The sequence below is a fragment of the Monodelphis domestica genome, chromosome 4 (genome assembly GCF_027887165.1).
Source record: "Monodelphis domestica isolate mMonDom1 chromosome 4, mMonDom1.pri, whole genome shotgun sequence".
NCBI lineage: Eukaryota > Metazoa > Chordata > Mammalia > Didelphimorphia > Didelphidae > Monodelphis > Monodelphis domestica.
In genome coordinates this window covers 368749944-368769310 of record NC_077230.1, presented here as the reverse complement: position 1 = coordinate 368769310, position 19367 = coordinate 368749944, and the positions used below count along the sequence as shown (strand labels likewise).

Sequence of the window (19367 nt, the reverse complement as noted above, 5' to 3'; positions counted from 1 at the left end):
ACTCCTTACCCAGCAAAGCAACTCATCCCAATCCAAACCCTCTGAATTCCAGTCTAATATGCTAGCAATCATACCATATTGAGTGTGTCTGAAACACTACCCTCAATGGAAGAATAGTCATAAGCTAAGGTGCCCCCTAGGGCCTGGCTGTCTTTCTGCCCAACCCAGAGACTTAAGAAGGCCTTTTCCTGACTCCAAACTATAAAAACCACAAGACACGGGTCATTGGGAGTACAAAAATATGTCATTTCTTTTCTCCTTTTAATTACATCAGTTATCAAAGAAAGAAGCAGTCGTAACAAAAATACAGAGCTCTGATTTTTTTTTTGTGGGTTTTTTTTTGGTTGTTTTTTTCTTCCCTCCCCCCTCTCCCCACCCCATCCTCCTGAAGTGGCCCAGCCAGCCTCGATTCAGCTGAACTTGTGCTCAGGCTGGCGATGGCTGCTTGAATAAGAGTAGGCCTTGCCCAGCACCAGCCGGTCCCGCAGCAGCTTGAAGAAGGCGTAGTAGTTGCTGAAAAGGATGAGGGCCAGAGAAATGGTCTGATGCCATTTCTCTGAGGAGACCAGTGAATACAGCTGGTAGAAGATGACGGCTCCCTCGAGCAGGAGAAGGATATTAAGGATCCTCAGTGGTTTGCTAAAAAAAAACTGGTGGAAAGGAGCGATTAGTGCTTCGAAAGAGCTTTCTTTGTCCCAGGCCTCTCTCCCATGCTTCCTTCTCCAGAAAGAACTTCTGGGACTCTCAGTTGACGGACCTTTCCCTTTTCTGACACCACATAGCATCCTGGTGACATCTCTTCTAGGCACTCACAATCCATTCATTTGTGCAGATTGATTTCTGCAGGGGTCCAAATCTATTCTATAGCAAATAGAGACCTTTTAGAGGTCTGATTCGGCTTTGGATATGCACAGAATTGTATTTACTGAATAGAATGCTAGGCAATGCCAGAAGTGAGTCATTGGAGTCTCAGGTAGCTCCCACCCCTCCTGTTCCCTGTGCCCCCTTTTTGGGGAGAGAAGATACTCACGTGGAAGCGGAAGTGGGAGACATCTGAAGGCACCGCCACATTGTAGTGACCAATGGCTTTGTAGACATTTTTGCTGTGTTTTACCAGCACGCCCTGTGGCCACATGCATTCCTCTGTCCACCTGGGGGAAGAGCCCAGCAATGTCTTGTCACACCAGTCCCCTGCCTGAATCCCATCTCTGGGGATGTGAGTTGGAGAAGCATCAACTGGTTGGGGTGAAGAAGAACTCTGGACCAAGAGGAAGGAAGCCAGGCTTATGGCTTCCTGTTCCCCCCCAACTCCCCCCACTTGTATGGCATAGGGGTCCAATTAAGGTCTGACCATCTAAGATCTCTGTCAATTCTCACAACCTATGAATGACATGGCAGGGAAAGAAGCCAGGTGGAATGCTCTGTGATGGCATTAATAGTTGTCATCTACACTGCCTGGTACTTTGACCTTTGCATAAGGCCTGATTTGCACACTTCCAACAGCTCTTCCCACCTCTTTCCCTTCCCCATCCGATACACATTGAATCCATCCTCCTCACACAGCCAGAATAACCTTCTTTATGTAGAGACCTGGGAAAGTTACTCGTAGGCTCAAAACCTTTCAATGGCTCCCTAGTGATTACAGTCTAAAGTTCAAATTCCTTTGCCTGGATTTCAAAGCTCTTTACAGTCTGGACTCTCCTTAGCTGTTCAGCTTTTTTAAAAAATTAATTCCTTATACACTACACCAGTGATGGCAAACCTTTCAGTGACCAAGTGCCATGGTGTCCCCCCACAGGGGAGGGAGCACTCCCACTGGGTTGCTAGGCAGAGGGGCGGGTGATGAGAGAAATATCCTCAGATGCCCATGGAGAGGGAGCAGCTTCCTGGCTTTCTAGTAACAAACTCTGGTGGGTGACTGTGCATGCCCTCTCTGGCACACATGCCATAGGTTCACCACCATGCCTCTACACTAATGGAAAACTGGCTCTCTAGTCCTTCATGCTTTATTGCCTCCACCCTTCCCAGCTTTCCACCTACTGAATTTCTACCCATCCTTAAAAATTCATCTGAAATGCCATGTTTTCCAGGCCTTTTCCCTGATCCCCTCAGCAGGAAGTGATCTTATTCCTCCAGAGCCCTCACATCCTATTCACATATGGCTCTTGGTGGTCTGGAGTCTCCAGGAATACAGACTTACCCTGCCTTCCCCAGCTCTGTATTTTGCTCAGCACGTAACACAGTTCTTTGCACATAGCAGGCCTTTAATAACTACCTACTGAATGGGAGTGATCTTTTGAAGGCTGCTTTCGAGAGGCCACATAACCAGGGCACCAGAGAAGGATCAGGAATGGGTCTAATCTGAATGTTCTCTGAAGACCCTTCCAGTTCTAAGATCTTGTTTTACTCTTTTCTAAAAAATCCAGGCTGGTGATCTCAGAGAACCTTCCTCTACCAGTGGATTGGCAACTCCTTGTCACCTGCCCTCTAGATTGCTATGGGGAGCACCAGGTTTTCCTGACTAGTGCTGGCCATGCTGCTTCTACTCCATGTAGAAGGAAATGGGGCTATGATGGGGTCGTGGCTACTGAGTGGTTTGGTCTAAAGTTTAAGAATCTATTAGACTGTGATGTCCTTGAGACTATTTTGGTGTCTGTCTGTGTATCCTGGGTGCTTATTAGCACAATGCCTGGAGGAGAGTAGGCATGTCATACATGCTTGGTGACTTGAGGCTGGGGGAAAATGTCCAATTCAAAGCTTCTGTCTCAGGGAAACTTCCCTTAACCCCCCCCATGCAAAATGCTCTTCTTCTCTCCTATGTGGCCTAGAGTCACTCCTTTCCCCTGGACTTAGACAAACCCCAAGTTTCCCTTCAAATGGCTGAACATCAGTCATCTGATTCTAACACAGTCAAGAGGACACCAGATGGGCAAAGGAGTCCTTAGAAGAACTGGTTTACATCATGTGTTTCTGCCTCTCTAGCTCAAATATACTGCTTGAGATGATTTCCTATACTCAATTTATTTCCCCTAGTCTCTGATGATGAGTGGCCCTTTTCATTGCCAAGGTCACTCTCTTTTGTATTCCCTTGAGCCCATCTTATCCTCTTCTGTCCTCTCCAGCAGATTGCAACTTCAATCACTTTCAATGTCTTCCTTTCTGCTGGTTCCTTCCATTTTACTACCTTCAAATGTGCCCAAATCCTCCCCAACCATATAAAGCCTTTAATAGACCCCACTTTAATCTTTAATCTCTCCTTCCTTTCTCAGTCAAACTTCTAGAAAAAGCCACCAATGTTTGTTGCTTCAACTTCGTCTCCTCCTACGTCAACACAATGCAGCCTGGTTTCTGACCTCCTTGTTCCACTGAAACTGTTCTCTTCAAAGCTACCAATGACCAGTTTACCTGGATCTTCATTTTAGTGCTCATCCCTTTGGGTCTGCAGGGCTACACTGGATCCTGCTATCTACCTTCCCTTTTTGGAGTATTCTCTCTTCCCTAGGCTTTTGTGATACTTCTCTTTCCTGATTCTTCTCTTCCTAATCTTTTACCATTGTGAATATGAGATTAACTCTCCCTTGCCCATTTTTAGATTTAATCACCAGAAGCATATACACCCCACTCATCCTTAAGTGAGGGAGGTCCATGACCCATGACCCATGTGTGGCAGTCCTAAACAAAGCTTTAGCTGTAATTGGTCCACATAAAATAGAAGGAAGGCACAGGAAGTGATGAAAAGGAATGATCTTTAAAATGCCAAGAACTTCCTGCGACGTCTTTCACCTTGACCTTGATCCTGGAGGAGCTCTGGGGCTGAGGACTGCTTCTATTAGGACTACCACGTGAATGAGTGAAAAAGGCTAACTCCCTTCCCTGGCTTCCCTGGAGGTACTAGCCTCTGGAGGGACCCCTTGTCTTGGAGGAGGTCTTTTGGCTAAAACCTTTGTTAATTGACCCTTAGGTCCTCCGGCTGGGGCTTCTGGAGCTCTGCTGGAGTAAAGCCAGGGCTTGAGCAATAGTCTAGCTTGTTAAGCTAGATTTCTTACTCTGCCCTCTTTCTCATTTCTCTACTTTTACACTTTCCCTCCATTTTATAAATACATTGCTAAAAAATAATTTGGAATTGATTAATTCCTAGCGACCATACTCTTAAATAATCTAGTCCAACCCCTTACATTCTGCCCCTAACACCTGCGAATCATCCATTCCTCCTCTGCTTTTAACCATGGGTATTGCCCGACTCCTATAAAATCTACATAATTTCTCTTGGTAACCCCATCAGCTCTCATTAGTGTAATGATTAACTCTGCCAATGACTCACTGGTTAATAAATCCAGCCCACATTGCTTCCAGAAACTATAGTCCCAGGGTCACCAATCGCTTATTGCATTCTAACTGGATATCCTGGAAACAGCTCAACCTCATCTTTTCCTGAAAACTCTCTCCAGATACTGCTTCTGTGGGAGGCACTCCCATCCCCTGAAACTCCCAGGTCAATAACATTGGCATTAGCTCTGATTCTTCACCCTCTCACCCCATGCAGATGATCAGTTGCTAGATTTTACTGTTTCTACCTCCACAACATCTCATACCAACCAGCCTATCATATCATATCTCTCTACTAACACAAGTACTATCTTAGTTCAGGTCTTTACAGCCTCTTGCCTGGATTATCTCAGCAGCCTTCTTACCAGACTCCTGCCCCAAGTCCCTCTAACTTCAGTGCATTTTCCGAAGAAAAATCTGCCAACATTTTTCTTCAATGCAGATCTGACCATGTTACTCTTCTACTCAATGAAATCGAGTGGCTCCCTATTGCTTTTAGGATCAAACAGAATCTCCTGTTTTGTTTTTAAAACTTTCACACCTTGGTGCATCCTCTATTTTCTAGCCTTATTGCACATTATTCTCCACATCCTATAATCTGGGATCACCAAACTGGCCGGTTGGCTTCTCCCAAGCAATGCCCCATTTCCTCTCTTCATACCTTTGAACCAGTTATCCCCCATGTCAGGAATGCACTGACCCTGCTCTCCACTTCCCAGAATGCCTCTCTGCCTTCCAGACCCAGCACAAACACTGGTGAGGCCAAGGCTCTCCCAAATCCTTCAACTATTAGTCCCCCCCTCCTCTCAGGTGACTTTGCCCGTTACTTTGTACTTATGATTCTTCTAGCTTTGATTCTCTGTGGATTTCTCAGGTCCATGTTCTCTGCCCTGATAGAATGTGCCCTTGTCATCAGAGGCAACTTTGTTTCCTCAGCAGGAGCTTACTGATGGGGCGGGGGTGGGGTGGGGGGTGGGGGCGGGGAGGTCTCCCTCCCATAGGGAGCTGGGGCGAGGGCCTCACTGCCTTTAGCCTGAGACTTTAAGTTTTCAACCCCTCAGAGAATCAGAGATGTAAAGTAAACGTTTTCTTCTACAACTCCCTACCCCCAACACAGACACACACACTCACATATAGACTTACTGGTGCTGAAGCACATTGGAGCAAAGGGCAGGGTCCACCTTCTGCCAGCAGCCCAAGTGGGCCGCAGCTTTGTGGAGTAAGTCGCAGTAGTGTGCAGGCAGGAGGTGCTGGGTGAGGATCACCGAGGTGCTGATGGACACCAGCAGGAAGAGCTCACAGGACCAGCGCTTGTCATAGTAATGGGTGTTCTAGGGGAGGAGGTGACGATAAGAAGCCCTTGAGCCCCATCCTCTGAAGGCCTGACTCTTTCCCAGAACCCAGGCCTCCTCCGAAGGAGGAAGTCATCTTCCTATAGGATTTAGGGGAGAAGGGACTATGGAGATCATTTAGTATTTTCTTATTTACTAAATAAAGTGAAGCCCTAAGTAGGGAAAGAACTCACCCAAAGTCACAATGGTGGTAAAGCCTTCATTTCACTTAAGCTTTAAAGGTAGTGGTTGTTTACTTGTTCAGCTGTGTCTGACTCTTAGCATCCCCATGGACTCACTATGGGGTTTTCTTGGCAAAGTCACTGGAGGGGTTTGCCATTTCTTTCTCCATCCAAGGGATCTTTTTGTCAGGCAATTAGAGGTGAAGTAACTTGCTGAGGTAAGGTTTGAATTCAAATCTTCCTGACTAAGCCAGTGATGGTGAACCTTTTAGAGATCGAGTGCCTCCCCCTCCCCAAGGGTGGGGAAGTGAGGAATGTCCTTAGGCGCCTGTGGAGAGTCGAAGGGGAGCAGCTCCGCCTCGAGTCCCTCTGCCTTTCTGGTACTGAACTATGGCAGGTGACAGCACCCATGCCCTCTCTGACACACATGCCATTGGTTTGCTACCACAGCTAGGCCCAGTGCTCTAGATAATGAACCACTAGCTGCATCTAGAAGTAGAAAAGGGAAGACTCAGATCTAGGTCCCAGAATCAGAGCTGGAAGGGACCTTGGAGGCAGTCAATCTTTTTATAAAACCCTTCCCTTCCATCTTAGAATCAATACTGTGTACTGGTTCCAAGGCAGAAGAGAGGTAAGGGCTAGGCAATGGGGGATCACATAGCTAGGAAGTGTCTGAGGCTAGACTTGAACCTTCTATCTCCAGGTCTGGCTCTCTATTCACTGAGCCACCCAGCTGCCCCTTGTTAATGTAGTTCTTAAAATATGGTTCCCAGAACTGACTACAATACTGTACTCCTGTTGTGACCCAGACCAAGCACCCAGCCCTAGACCTTCTTCATTTAGCCCAAAGACTGCCTTAGCTTTCCTGGATAACTCTCCTTCCCCCTCTCCCTCTCCTACTCTCTTATAATAATAGTTTTTAAAAAGAAAAAGCTTCTGTGGAACTGATCCAAGCAACAAAAAATCCGATATAACATGCTGTGTTCCACACACTTCTCCACAAAGAAGCCTTCTAGGGTATCTTCTTTGTGCAGCTAGGCTGCACAATGGATAGAGGTCTGGGCCCGAGTTAAAATCTAGCCTCGGACCCTTACTAGCTTTGTGACCTTGGGCAAGTCACTAAAACTATTTCTGCCTCATTTTCCCCATCTGCAAAATGAGGATAATGATAATACCCACCTCCTAGGGCTATTGTTAGAATCAAATGAGGGAATCTACATACAGGGCTTTGCAAACCTTAAAGTCCTCTATGTCTCTATGTTGCCAGTTATTATTGTTATTCTTTTCCTCTGGGGCCATGCTTAGCCATTAAGAGTCCACAGCATTTGGTTTTGATTGATGTCACTCTTCCCACTTACAATGCTGTAGTCATTATGGATATTCCTTTACTGCTTCTGTTTATTTCTCTTTGCATCAGTTCAGAGAAGTCTTTCTATACTTCTCTGTATTCATCATGGTCATTGTTTGTTTTGTTTGTTTGCGGCATAGTAATAAATCCATTATGTTCAGGTACCACAAGTTATTTAACCATACCCCACATCTGATGAGTAGGAACAGCTAATGGTGCAGTGGATGGATCACTGGGCCTAGAGTCAGGAAGACCTGAGTTCAAATGTGCCTTAGCCACATTCTAGCTGTGTGACCTGGGCAAATCATTAAATTCTTTTTGCCTCAGTTTCCTCATCTGTTAAATGAGCTGGAGAAGAAAATGGCAAACCTCTCCATTGTCTTTTCCAAGAAACCTCCAAATAGGGTCATGAAGAATTGGACATGACTGAAACAACTGAACAATATTTGATGGGCATCTACTTTTGTTTCCAATTATCTACTACCATAAAAAATGCTATCAAAGATATTATGGTTTATCCAGAGGTTTCCTTTTTGTCACTGATCTCCCTGGTATATGCCTACTATCTGAGTATAGGTTTATTTTTTTCATAACTTCAAACTGTTTACAATAAAGGTTAAACCAACTTATGTCTCCACTAGGAATGCCTGTCTTTCTAGAAACTCTTCAAACTATTCCCAACTTCTGTCATTTTTGTCAGTTTTCAGGATGAGATAAAACCTGTTATTTTGATCTGTATTTTTCTTATTATTAGTAATTGGGAGCATTATTTCATATGAAGGTTGATAGTCTGCAATTCTTCTATTGAGAACTATTTGTTCATATCTGTCGATCAGTTATGTGCTAGATTATCAATCCCTCCAATGTTCACATTTTTTAAGCACCTATAAAGCACACTCAGGACTACTAAGCACTGGGGCTACAAAGGAAGGCCAAAGACAGCCCCTGCCCTGGAGGAGCTCACAGTTTAATGAGAAGACAGCGCACAGATAATTATGGAGATAATCAAGAGAGAAGGCATTAGAACTGAGGAGGATTGGGAAAAGTTTTGTAACAAGGTAGCATTTTAGTTGGGAAGTCAGGAAGTGAAGATGAAGGGGAGCATCCAGATATTTGGGACAGCCAGTAAAAATGCTCAGGCAGAAGATGAAGGTCTTGTCTGAGGAGCAGCAAAACCAGTGTTATTGGATAAAAGTGACATGGAGGCTTGCTCAGGTATAAGGTGTAAGAAGCCTAGAAAGGTATGTGTGTGCAGGTAATGATGAGCTCTGAATGCCAAAATGAGGACTTATTCTATTGGATGCTAGAAGTGATAGGGTGCCACTGGACATGGGCAGTCAGGATGGTCACTCTGACAGCTGGGTGAAAGATGCCCTGGAGCAGGGGCAGACATGGGGCAGGCAAACCTGCCAGTAGACACTGTAATAATCCAGCAATGCAGTAAGTATAGGCTGTATCAGAGAGGTGGCAGTGTCAGAGGATAGAAAGGAGCACACTCTGAGACAGGCTACAAAGCTAAAATCAATCACCTTTGTAAACAGACTGGATATGGGACTTATAAAAGTATAAGGAGTTCCCTCATCTTGGTTCAGGATGATACCTCAGTTTCAAGTCTGGCAGGATAGTGGTACCTTCAACAGTAAGAGGGGAGTTAGGAAGATAAGGGTTTAGGATGAATGGGAAATGAATTCAGGTCTGGATAGGGTGACTTTAAGATGTTGATGACAAATCAAATTTGAGATGTCCTAGAGACAACTGGAGATTCAAGGCAGGGGGTAAGAAGAGAGGACATGGCTGGATACACAGATTTAAGAATCATCAGGATAGGATGATAATTAAACTCATGGGCGCTGAGATCACCAAGTGAAATAGCCCCTTGTCTTCTATATTTCGATTAGGTGTCTATGTATTTTGTATCAGCTCCTTATCAGAGATTTAATACAAAGATTTTCTTTCCCCTTCATTTATTATTGACTTTTTTTTTGGTTCTTCTCCTTGTGAAACTTGACTTTGTTAAGTTCAAAGTTATGATTTACACATTGATCCCTACCTAAATTCCACCTTATTCAAATCAGCAGAAAGTTCTGGCCTGTCTGATCAACTTGAATCCTGACTTTTGGACAAAGAATTGGATACATTCTCTTGGCTTCCTGTCATCTACAATCTGATAGAGCATCCATCATATACATATACATATACATACACATGTATATATATATATATATACATATATATACACACACACACACATACATACACACACACAACACCTTTTTCCAAGTTACTGATGCAAATGTTAAATGGGGGTGGGGGCAGCTAGTTGTTTGAAAGCCAGACTTAGAGACAGGAGGTCCCAGGTTCAAATCTGGCCTCAGACACTTCCCAGCTGTGTGATCCTGGACAAGTCACAGTATTGATTCTAAGACAGAAGGTAGTTGTAAAAAAAAGAAAAAGGAATATTAACAGCCTAGGGTCAAGTACAAGATCTCTAAGGCACTCTACCTAAAGACTTTTCTTTCAAGATTATACAGAACTGCTAATAATTCATCTACGTGTTCCATTATTCAACTAATTCTGAAAACCTATTATCATTTATCAATACAAATCTGAGATACCAAGATAACCTGACAATGGATTGATATCCTTTGCAGAAAAAGCCCTAAAAATAAATGAGAGGGGAAGAAAAGGGGGCACCTTTCAGCATCTATAGCTGGGGGAAAGTTCATAAGCAAACAAGGGACCAGAAGATGTCACAAAAGACAAAACAGACAATTTTAACTTCATAGAATTACAAAAGCTTTTGTGAGCAGAACCAATGAAACTAGAAGAAAAATGTGTTGAGAAAAAAAATTTTTTTTCAAATATCTGCAATAAAAATCTGACATCTAAAGCATATTAAGGAGTGACAGATATCTGACTGAAAGCTATTTACTGTGTTACAAACATCAAGAACCCTATGAAAAATGCCATAAATCACTAATAATCAAAGAAATGCAAGTAAAAACAATTCTATTTCACCTTATATCCAGAAAACTGGCAAAAAAGAAAAGCCATCAGCATTGAAGAAATTGTCTGGAGACAAATATCCTAATGCACTCTTGGTGGAGCTTGGAACAAGGTCTCAATGATTTGGAAGACTATGGAATTATGGAAGAAGGATCACTAAGATGGGACTTGGTGATCCCACAACTGGGTCCCAGAGGTCAATAACAAAAAGGGCCCAGGAACACAAAATATTCATAGCAGAGCTCACTCTGTCGTATCAACAACTGGGTACCTACCCATTAATTGGGGAATAGTTGAACAAACTGACATTTTGGTGCAAAAGAGGAATATTACTGTACAATGAGAAACAAATATGAGAAATTTAAAGAAAGGTGGGAAAATGTGCATGAATTGATTCAGAGCAAAGAAAGTACAACTAAGAGACCAGTAGAAGATGGACTAGAATAATATAAATAAAAACAGCTTGTAAATTTTTCAGAACTCAGCTGAACTGAAATGGCCAATCTGGAGCCAGGAGAACAGATAATGACATACATATCTTTCAAGAGACTGAGGCCTCTTCATGTGGAATGCTGTGATAAAGGCGCTTTGCTGGTTGATTTCTGTTCAAATTTTTGCTGATTACAAGAAATTATGGGGGGGAGGGGATATGACACTAGAAAATGAAATTATGTGGTTAAGTGGAAAGAATACTACATTTGGAACGCTAAACTTGGAGTCTCTGGACCTGAGTTAAAATCCCCAGCTCTGCCACTTAAAACCTGGTACCTTGGGCAAATCACTACTTATACTCTTTGGGCCTCATTTATAAAATGAAGAGCAGCTTAGATTAAATGATCTCTAAGGTCCCTTCTAGCTCTACATTTATGATTCTGATTGAGATGTTACCAACAGAAGCCATCAATAAGAGAGCATGAAGAGGGCAGTTAGGTGGCTCAGTAGATTGAGAGCCAGACCTAGAGACAGGAGGCCCCAGATTCAAATCTGGCCTCAGATACTTCCTACCTGTGTGACTCTGGACAAATCACCTAACCCCCAAAGCCTAGCCCTTACCACTCTTCTACCTTGGAACTAGTACACAATATTGATTCTAAGATGAAAGGTAAGGGTTTTTAAAAAAGAGAGAGAACATTAGAGACCTTGACAAATGCCTTATAGAAATCTAGGTAGAAAGTTTTTCTCATCTGGTTAATCTAGTCAAAAAAGGAATGAAGACTAGAGTTGTCTGATATGACCATATCAGTTTCTATCTCAACAAGGGAGAGAGAAAGCTGGATCTGGAGGTAGCAGAGTCCTGGGTTCACTAGCTGTGTGCTGTTGCCTGTCAGGGTCAATAATTCCTTTCTGGGAGCCTCAGTTTTCTCCTCACAGATTGGTTGTGAGGAAAGTGCTTTGGAAATCTGGAAAGGCTCCCAAACTAGAAAGGCAGCGCCCTAAATAGAGACCAGATGCTGCTCAGAGTAGAGACAGCCCAGGGAGGTGCATTCCACACACACGGGGAGAGGGAATTCTCCCACTGCAGCTGGTATAAGGAAGAGGGGGGGAAGCACTTGATGTCCACAGTTGCACTTACCTTCACAAACCAGACAGGCACGAAGGCCACATAGTAGGCGCTGAGCATGGAGCTAACTAATACCTCCTTCATGCGCCAGTTGAAGTCCATCTTGAGGAATTCCACCTCGTTGCGGATGAGATCAGGGGAGAGGCAGCAGGCATGGGTGGGCATGGCCTCAGCACCATACAGTTGCTGCGTGTGCTGCTTCCAAGTCTCTTTCAGAACCGTCAGGTAGTCTCGGCCTCGTGAAGGAGGGCTGCTCCCACTGCCGCCTGCCTCCCGAGGACCAATGTTGGCCACCTGGGTGAAGAGGCTCGTTTTTCGGAAGTCATAGTTTAGCTGCAGGAATGGGATATACATTCCAAACCTGGGATGGGAAGGAGGAGAGGAGATTGTGGGGAGAACCAGCATTGTACGGGTGGGAGGGACCTTAGGGCCCACTTAATCCTAAACATTTATTTTACAAATTAGGAAACTAAAGATCTAAAATGGGAAGGGGGCTGGCCCAACATCATACTATGAAATAAGGCTCATGAGTGTGGGGCCCACATTATCTATCTTCAAGTAATAACAAGAGCTGATATTTATAAAGGTTCTTAAAGTTTGCAAAGCATTTCCCCCCTCCCCTAAATATCAACATTTTGGTTTATTGGGTTTATTCACGTTCTTTCTTGCTCCCCACCTTGAAGTTTCTGGGTCCTTCCAAGGAGACCTGCAACCCCCATAAAGAGGGTGATGACCTCTTTTTATCTGCCTCATTTTATCCTCACAAAACCCCTGTGAGTCCAAGGTCCTGCCTCCTTCCAAGGATTTCCCTTCTAACTCTTTTATCACCCCTTTCCAACCTCTATCACTGTTGGGGTCATAGATAGTGATCTGCTAGGGGTCTTGGAGGCCTTTCTGAGTCTCAACTTGGATCTCTAGTCAATGGACAGAACACTCTAAAAGAGCCCCCGGAGGGAGACTGAGGGCTAGGAAGGGGGAAAGGGTCACTCACGGGTAACAGAGGAACAGGAGATTAAGGAAGGAGTAGGTCCTGAAGAGATGGATGATTGAGCGGCACAGGCTCCACCCTGTCCCAGTGAGGACTGCAAAGCGTGTAATGACCAAGAAGACGGAGCGTGGGAGGGAGACCTTGCTGCTCTGAGAAGCCTGGGAAGTAGGAGCAGAGAAGGCATTCTCATCAGTAAGGATGCCTCTCACAGTGCTGCCCGGCCTCTCTATGTCTGGGAGTATATCTTATTGTTTTTCATCTTCCCTGCTTTTGAATATCTCATGATCCCATACCAAAGGAATCAGGAAAAGAAGGAAAGTAGGCTATCTCCAGGCCCTTTAACTTGATCACAGTATTTAGGAGCCTCAGAGAGATCTATTCTGGGTTAGACTCTTTCAAAGGCAGGGAAATATGAGACCAGAGTGATTAAGTGAATTCATCAAATGCTAACAAGAAGAAGAGTCAAGATTTGAACCAGTCCCAGCAGGAGAGGGAGAGAACCTGGCTGGAACCACAAGAGGAAGTGGGTAAAACCAGGCTTTGGAGAAGTGTCTCAGGGTGGAGAGGGGTGGCAAGGACTGAGGTAGTTACCTGGAAAACACATTCACCACCAGGGTTGGGGGTGGGGGGTTTAGAGGAAGAGAATAGATCAGAACATGGAGATGGGCAACAGAGGTCCCCACCCTTTGCAGAGCAATCACCTCCTTCACGATGGCCCCGATGAGTCTTCGACCCAGCACCAAGGTGGTGACGGCCAGCACATTGAAGTCAATCAGATGGAAGTTCTGTGGGTACAGAAGCCTGATGGTCATAAAGGGCAGTGCCTGGAGTCCTCCTCCCCACCCCCTAACTCCCATTTACAAAATTGTTTAAAGCTTGCAAGATGCTTCCCTCCCAAGCACCCTATAAAGTAGGTACTATACACTTTGCTCCAGGGGTAAAATCATAGAAAAAAGTTCTATAGTTAGAAAGATCTAAGTGATTATCAAGGTTATTTCCCTTATTTTACTTTTAAAATTTAGTTTAAATTTTTAAAAAACCCTTGCTTCTGTCTTAAGAGTTAATACCAAGTATTGGTTCCTAGGTAGAAGAGAAGTAAGGGCTAGGCAACTGGGGTAAAGTGACTTACCCAGGATCAAATAGCTAATAAGTGTCTAAGGTCAGATTTGAACTCAGAAACTATTATCATCTCTATGCCTGGCGCTCTATCCACTGTGCCACCTTCCCTCATTTTATTTAAAAAAAAAAAGTCTGATACCCAGACTCCCTCTGCCAAAGGTCATATGACAAATCAGTATAGAGAAGTGTGTAGTGAAGTCCTAGTGTAGGGTCAAGTTTCTAGACTTTGGGTTCAAGGATCTTTGGCCATACATTGCTTGGAGGCTCATTTTTCCCACCTGTCAGATGGCAGCCAAAGCTGTCCTAATCATCTCCTAGAAATGGGCTGAGGATACAGTGGGATCAAGTGAAAAAGGACACAAAATGTACTCTACAGAGCTCTGGTCCTTACACAACTCCCTACACAGGTTCCGTGTCAGTGAGCTACATGGAATGTCAGGGCTGAAACGGCTCTTGGGTATAATTTTGTCCAAGTCCTTCATTTTTCAGAGGATACTGAGGTAGGGTAACAGTATCAGCCTTCAGCTTGGAGTGAGGGAAGAAGCATAGAACCAGAGAAGTGGGGACTACAGTGTTTTGGTTCCCAAGAAGTTAGTTAATGGTAGTGGAGAAGGAATGCTGAGACTCCAGGCAGGACATCAGAGGCAAGCAGGAACCTACCAGGGAGGTGTGTGATGGAGGGTGAGAAGGCGGGTACCACCATACGGTCTTGTAGATGTTGATGTAGTGGACGAAGAGAGCCACAAGGTGGCAGAAGAAGAGCTGCAGTTCAAACAGGATGCTTGGCTGGACAGGCAGCTCTGGGATCTTGCAATGCCTCAGGGGGATCACTGTCTGAGTAGCCAGTGGAGGACTGGAGAGGCCTGTGCCTGAGCTGCTCCTGAGGGGGGCAACATCAGGGAGGGGTGACATGGGAACCGTGGTCTTTGGAGAGAAGAATGGCAAGGGGGCCAGTTGGGGGAAAGCTAGGGGAAAAGTTATCCCTGCGTGCAAAACAGCCCTAAAAGACTGCACAGGGAAGGAAGGAAGGAAGTAAATAAGTATCTATTAAGTGCATACTACATGCCAGACACCTTACAAATATCATTTCTTCTCATCCTCACAACAACCCTGGTAGGAACTGAGTCAGAGAGCAAATAAGTTATTTTTTCAGAAGTGACTAAGGCCAGATTTGAATTGAGGTTTTCCTGATTTCAGGACTAGGGCTCTCTCTATCCTGAAACTTGCTCCTCCCTCTGACTTCTCTATTTGTCTGTAATATGATTATTCATTCATCTAGTCCCACACATTCAAAACCTTAGGGTTATATCTTACTTTGTTCCCTCCCCTTCTCCATCAAATCAGATACCAAATCTTTTCAAATCTACTCCCACATATTTCACATCCATCCCCTGCCCCTATTCATTCTTCTGCCACTCTACTTACAGGTTCTTTATAAGAGTGCCTAGCACTCTTATAGTCTTTAATAAATATTTAGGTATTTAATAAATATTTATTGATTAATTATGACCACCCACCCACCCAGGAGACTTGCAATGGAATTCTTAGTCTTCCCACTGACACAATAAGTTTTCTTATAGACACATCTGGCCAGATCATTCCTGCTGAAAACTCTGTGGTGAGCTCCTTATCTTCTACCCAGGGAAGTCTGAATTCCTGGCCCCTCCACAATACAGCACCTCTGCTTTTCTTAGCCCTTATATTTACTCCCCTCCAAGGGTGTATAAGTCATGACATATGATCATTATTCATACCCTCAAAACTCCACGTTCTCAGTCTCTTTGGTTGAAATATGACCCCCCCCCCCCCAATCCATACTTTGTGTCTGGAATGGATACTAAGTATTGATTCTAAGGCAGAAATGGAGTAAGGGCTAGGCAAATGGAGTTGGGTGACTTGTTCAGGATCACACAGCTAGGAGTTATCTGAGGCCAAACTTGAACCCAGCTCCTCTTGACTCCAGGCCTGGCTCTCAATCCAATGTGCTACCCTAGCTGCCTCAGTTCCTCTTTCTCTTACCATGTACTTAATTCCTACTGATGTTTTAAAATCCAATTCATAACATATTTCCTCCAGTAAATATTCTATGATTCTGCTGACAAGGATCATCTCCACCTCTTTAATGCACTTAACATGTTATCCTGTATGTTGTGAGCTCTTCAAAAGCAGCGAATCTGACCTTTAGCATTCTGCCTCTCTCACCAGGCTCTATGTACCAAGTGAGAGAGAGAAGTTGCCAGAAATAGCCGGCGTGACAGAAACAATATATCAAATGAGATGATCATTGTAAAGTACTTGGCGCAATATAATGTTATATATATATGTACATATACATATACCTGTTATATATAAATGTTAGTTATAATTATCCGAAAGATAAGAATAGTTCCTTCCTCGGGCGGGCCCTGGGGATCAGGGGGAACCACTTCGACCCTTGGACCCCCAACACCTCGAAGTCCAGGGGCGACACAAAGGGGGTGGCTCACCTAGCCCTGGAGCGGACGCCCGTGACCGAAGAACTGGAGGCGTGCCCAGGTCCGCCGCTCGGACCCGTCTCACAGAGTGGGTTTCGGCAGTAGGACGTCCTGTTGGGGCCTCTCCGTCCTCCTGTGCCCCCAAACACAGGGGAGTACCATGAGTCACCACAGAGAGAAGCCCGGAAAGTACCGGTGGGCCACCACCAAAGCAGTAGGGGAAGTCTGTGGGGTAACCCCGCCCCCTAGAAACACTAGCGTTGAAACCACGCCCCTCGCCGAGGCCCCGCCCTACCCGGAGGCCAGCCTACCTCCTTTTGCCTCCGGGAGTACAGAGGCTCCGCCCCCACCGCAACGCTCCTATTCTAGGCCCCGCCCAATCCCTGTCTCAGCTCCACTCCCAGAAAGGAGGCGCGCGCCCCCCTCCCTTCTTTCCCCACCCCTCCCCTTTTCTTTCCTCTCCCGACACCCGGCGCGAGACTCGAGTCTGAGGAGGGCGGTGGTTCGGTGTTCCAATTACCCGGGGTCCACATCTCCGCTCAGGCCGGCCCCAGCCTAGTCTAACCGAGCCCGGTCCATTGCGCCCCGGTTCGGCTTCACTCACCCATCTCCTCCCCCGGCGCTCCCCTCGCCGCCGCCGCCGCCGCCGCCGCCGCCGCTCTTGCGGACAATATGTCGGCGGCGACGGCGGCCGGGAGGGGACAAACCACCGCAACCCCGTGCCTGGGCCTAAGGCGCGCGCTCTGGCCCCGCGCGGATGCCTCATTTGCATAGCAAAGAGGGAGGGAGGAGAGGCGGGGGCGCGCTTTAAAGGGGCCGCCGCGAGGCTAGCAGGTGTCGGTTTCTTTCCTTTCCCTCTCCACAAGCCCCAAAGGCAGAGTCCTTAGCGACCACATTCCAACCCTCTTCTTTTACAAAGGGTCAAACAAGACTGTCCTAGAGTTCTCGTCTCACACCCCGTGTAACCTAGGCAAAGTCCTCCCTTTCTTCTCCCCTCCCCCCAGGTCTCAATTTCTCCTCTCTGAAAACCTAGAGTGTTGGTCTCTAGATGCAGACAATCTAAATATTCTATCAGCTCTTAATCTAACGTTCTGAGAGATCGTGCCCAAGGTCACAAGGAAGGTTACTGGCTGAGAGGACTAGAACCTAGATCTTCTGCCTCCCAGCTTAAGTTCTTGCCACTGCTTCACCCCCTCTAAGATTCCGTATTGCCATTCTGCAAAGAAGAGTCCCCACTCCTTCCCTTCCCCCATCATTAGGGAACCGGGTCTAAGCTTTTGGATCCCACTCTCAAGAACTTGGGGTTTTCAAATATTTTACTATCTTAATGTAATTGGTTTCCTTTGTAATTTTATGTATTTTATTTTATGCATTTAACAACATCATTCTAAGAAGGAGGTCCTTGACACACCAGATTGCTAGAGGCTAAGAATAAGAACCCTTCTCTGCCTTTCAGAACTTTAGATGGTCTCAGAGGTCATCTAGCCCAGGAAATCTACAGCAGTCCCAACAGATGCAGCTTTTGTTTGAATACCTCCAGTGAAAGGGAACTATCTTATGAGGTACCATATTCCCTGGTTGCACAATTATGTTTGTTATAAAGTTCTGAAACCTTTGTCCCTCCCTATACTTTGGCCCTTTGAGTCTCCTTTAAAGTCACAAATTAATGAATGTCTGCTCCCTCTTTTATGTCAGAAGTCTTCTCCATTCCAAATGAAACATGCATACAATGTTCTTTCAACTGAAGGTGGAAGGTTTACCCTCAACAGCTGGATCACCTTTCTCTTGGATACACTGGACTTTTCCCAATGGCCTTCTTCGAATATGGCACCCTGAATGAGGCCCAGTGTTCTAGAAGCTCTTCTTCAACATGACACCAAAAAAGCAGCCCAAGAGTCATAAAATGATACACTGAGGGCTAACAGAACACCTATCTACCCAATCTACAGTTAGCATCTGTAGTGATGCTCCTCTAATGCCATTTTTCTTTTGTCCCTCAGCTCCCTCCTCTGGGGCAGTAAGACTTACCTCTTCCTTCTTCTGAAATCACATCCCTAGGTCTCCTGGGAAGTAGCAGTGGGGAGAAGTGACCAGTCAGTCACCTCAGCCACCCAGATACCAGTGTCATAGGAAGAGGACTATGACCTCAACTATGCTTCCCTTCAGGATTTCCCTTAGGAAGAATCCCAGAGAGGCAAAGCCAAAAATTTTAAAACCCCAAGTTCTTGAGAGCCCAAGTTAAGAGGCCCAGTTCAAAGGCTCAGACTCTGTTCCCTAATGATGGGGAGAATCTCCTTTGCAGAATGGCAATACAGAATCTTAGAGGGGGTGATGCAGTGGCATGAACTCAAGCCTGGGAGGCAGAAGATCTAGGTTCTAGGTCCCATAGAAGAGAAGTTAATGTTCAAGCTCTCAACTCCAGGAGCTACCCTTCAAAGTAAGATATGCCAACCACATATATGGCACTTGAGGCTCAAGCCCTGACTAGATAGTTAGGGCTGGGGTCATTTAGGAGGAGAATGTTAGGGTTTGGGAAGAGACCTTAGATATCATCTTTGCCGATTCCCTTGTCATATGGAGGCTGAGAGGAAGCAATTCTTTCAGGGACACACAGGGAGTACAGGATAGAGTTGGGGGTCAGGTTTCTGACTCCAAATTTGGGGATTTTCATTTATCCTCTTCTCAGAATCAAGGATAGAAGACAGCAAGAGACCTGGTCCTTGATACTTCCCCAAGAGTGCTTTGGAGGAGGTCCAAAGGGGTACCAGGGGCCTCCTCTTGACATAAGGAATTGTCTCGGTGCTGGGCCTCTTACATTTTTCTTCAAATGCCTCACCACATATATAACATGCTCATCACCAGCCACCTTCAATGGCTCTGGGTTTCTTCACCTTCATCTCTCAGGGGCTCCTTAGATCTAGATCCCAAACCAGAGCAAAGGAGCTGGGAAGCAAAAAGGCCATTCCAGGAATGCCCAGTAGTCTGATTTGGTTACAGTAGAAAGTATAATAAAGATTGAAATAGGTCTTAAG

At 45.4% G+C, this 19367-nt stretch overlaps 1 protein-coding gene across 3 annotated transcripts; it reads right to left on the bottom strand.

The window, feature by feature from the left end:
* Positions 1-225: 225 nt before the first annotated feature.
* TMEM39B (transmembrane protein 39B) lies at positions 226-17155 on the bottom strand. 3 transcript variants are annotated; one of them, XM_056795274.1, is made up of 9 exons: positions 16940-17155; positions 16348-16468; positions 14522-14741; positions 13444-13527; positions 12746-12900; positions 11767-12115; positions 5470-5657; positions 1031-1151; positions 226-650 (listed from the first exon to the last, which is right to left on the bottom strand). In XM_056795274.1, the coding sequence occupies exons 1-9, from the start codon at positions 16941-16943 to the stop codon at positions 411-413; spliced, it is 1482 nt and encodes a 493-aa protein (XP_056651252.1). In that variant the 5' UTR covers positions 16944-17155; the 3' UTR covers positions 226-410. The 3 variants fall into 3 exon arrangements, with proteins under 3 accessions (XP_056651252.1, XP_056651251.1, XP_056651253.1); XM_056795273.1 differs by having other exon boundaries at positions 16856-16987; XM_056795275.1 differs by lacking the exons at positions 12746-12900; positions 14522-14741; positions 16348-16468; positions 16940-17155 and having other exon boundaries at positions 13444-13525.
* Positions 17156-19367: the final 2212 nt, after the last annotated feature.

What these genes read in the sequence shown, in the direction of transcription:
- TMEM39B (XM_056795273.1), bottom strand. An exon ending in TCGGGGCCATCGTGAAGGAG is followed by an intron (nt 12,901 to 13,443) that starts GTGATTGCTCTG and finishes CCTACTTCCCAG; the next exon opens with GCTTCTCAGAGCAGCAAGGT. An exon ending in TCCAATGTGCTTCAGCACCA is followed by an intron (nt 1,152 to 5,469) that starts GTAAGTCTATAT and finishes CTCTTCCCCCAG; the next exon opens with GTGGACAGAGGAATGCATGT.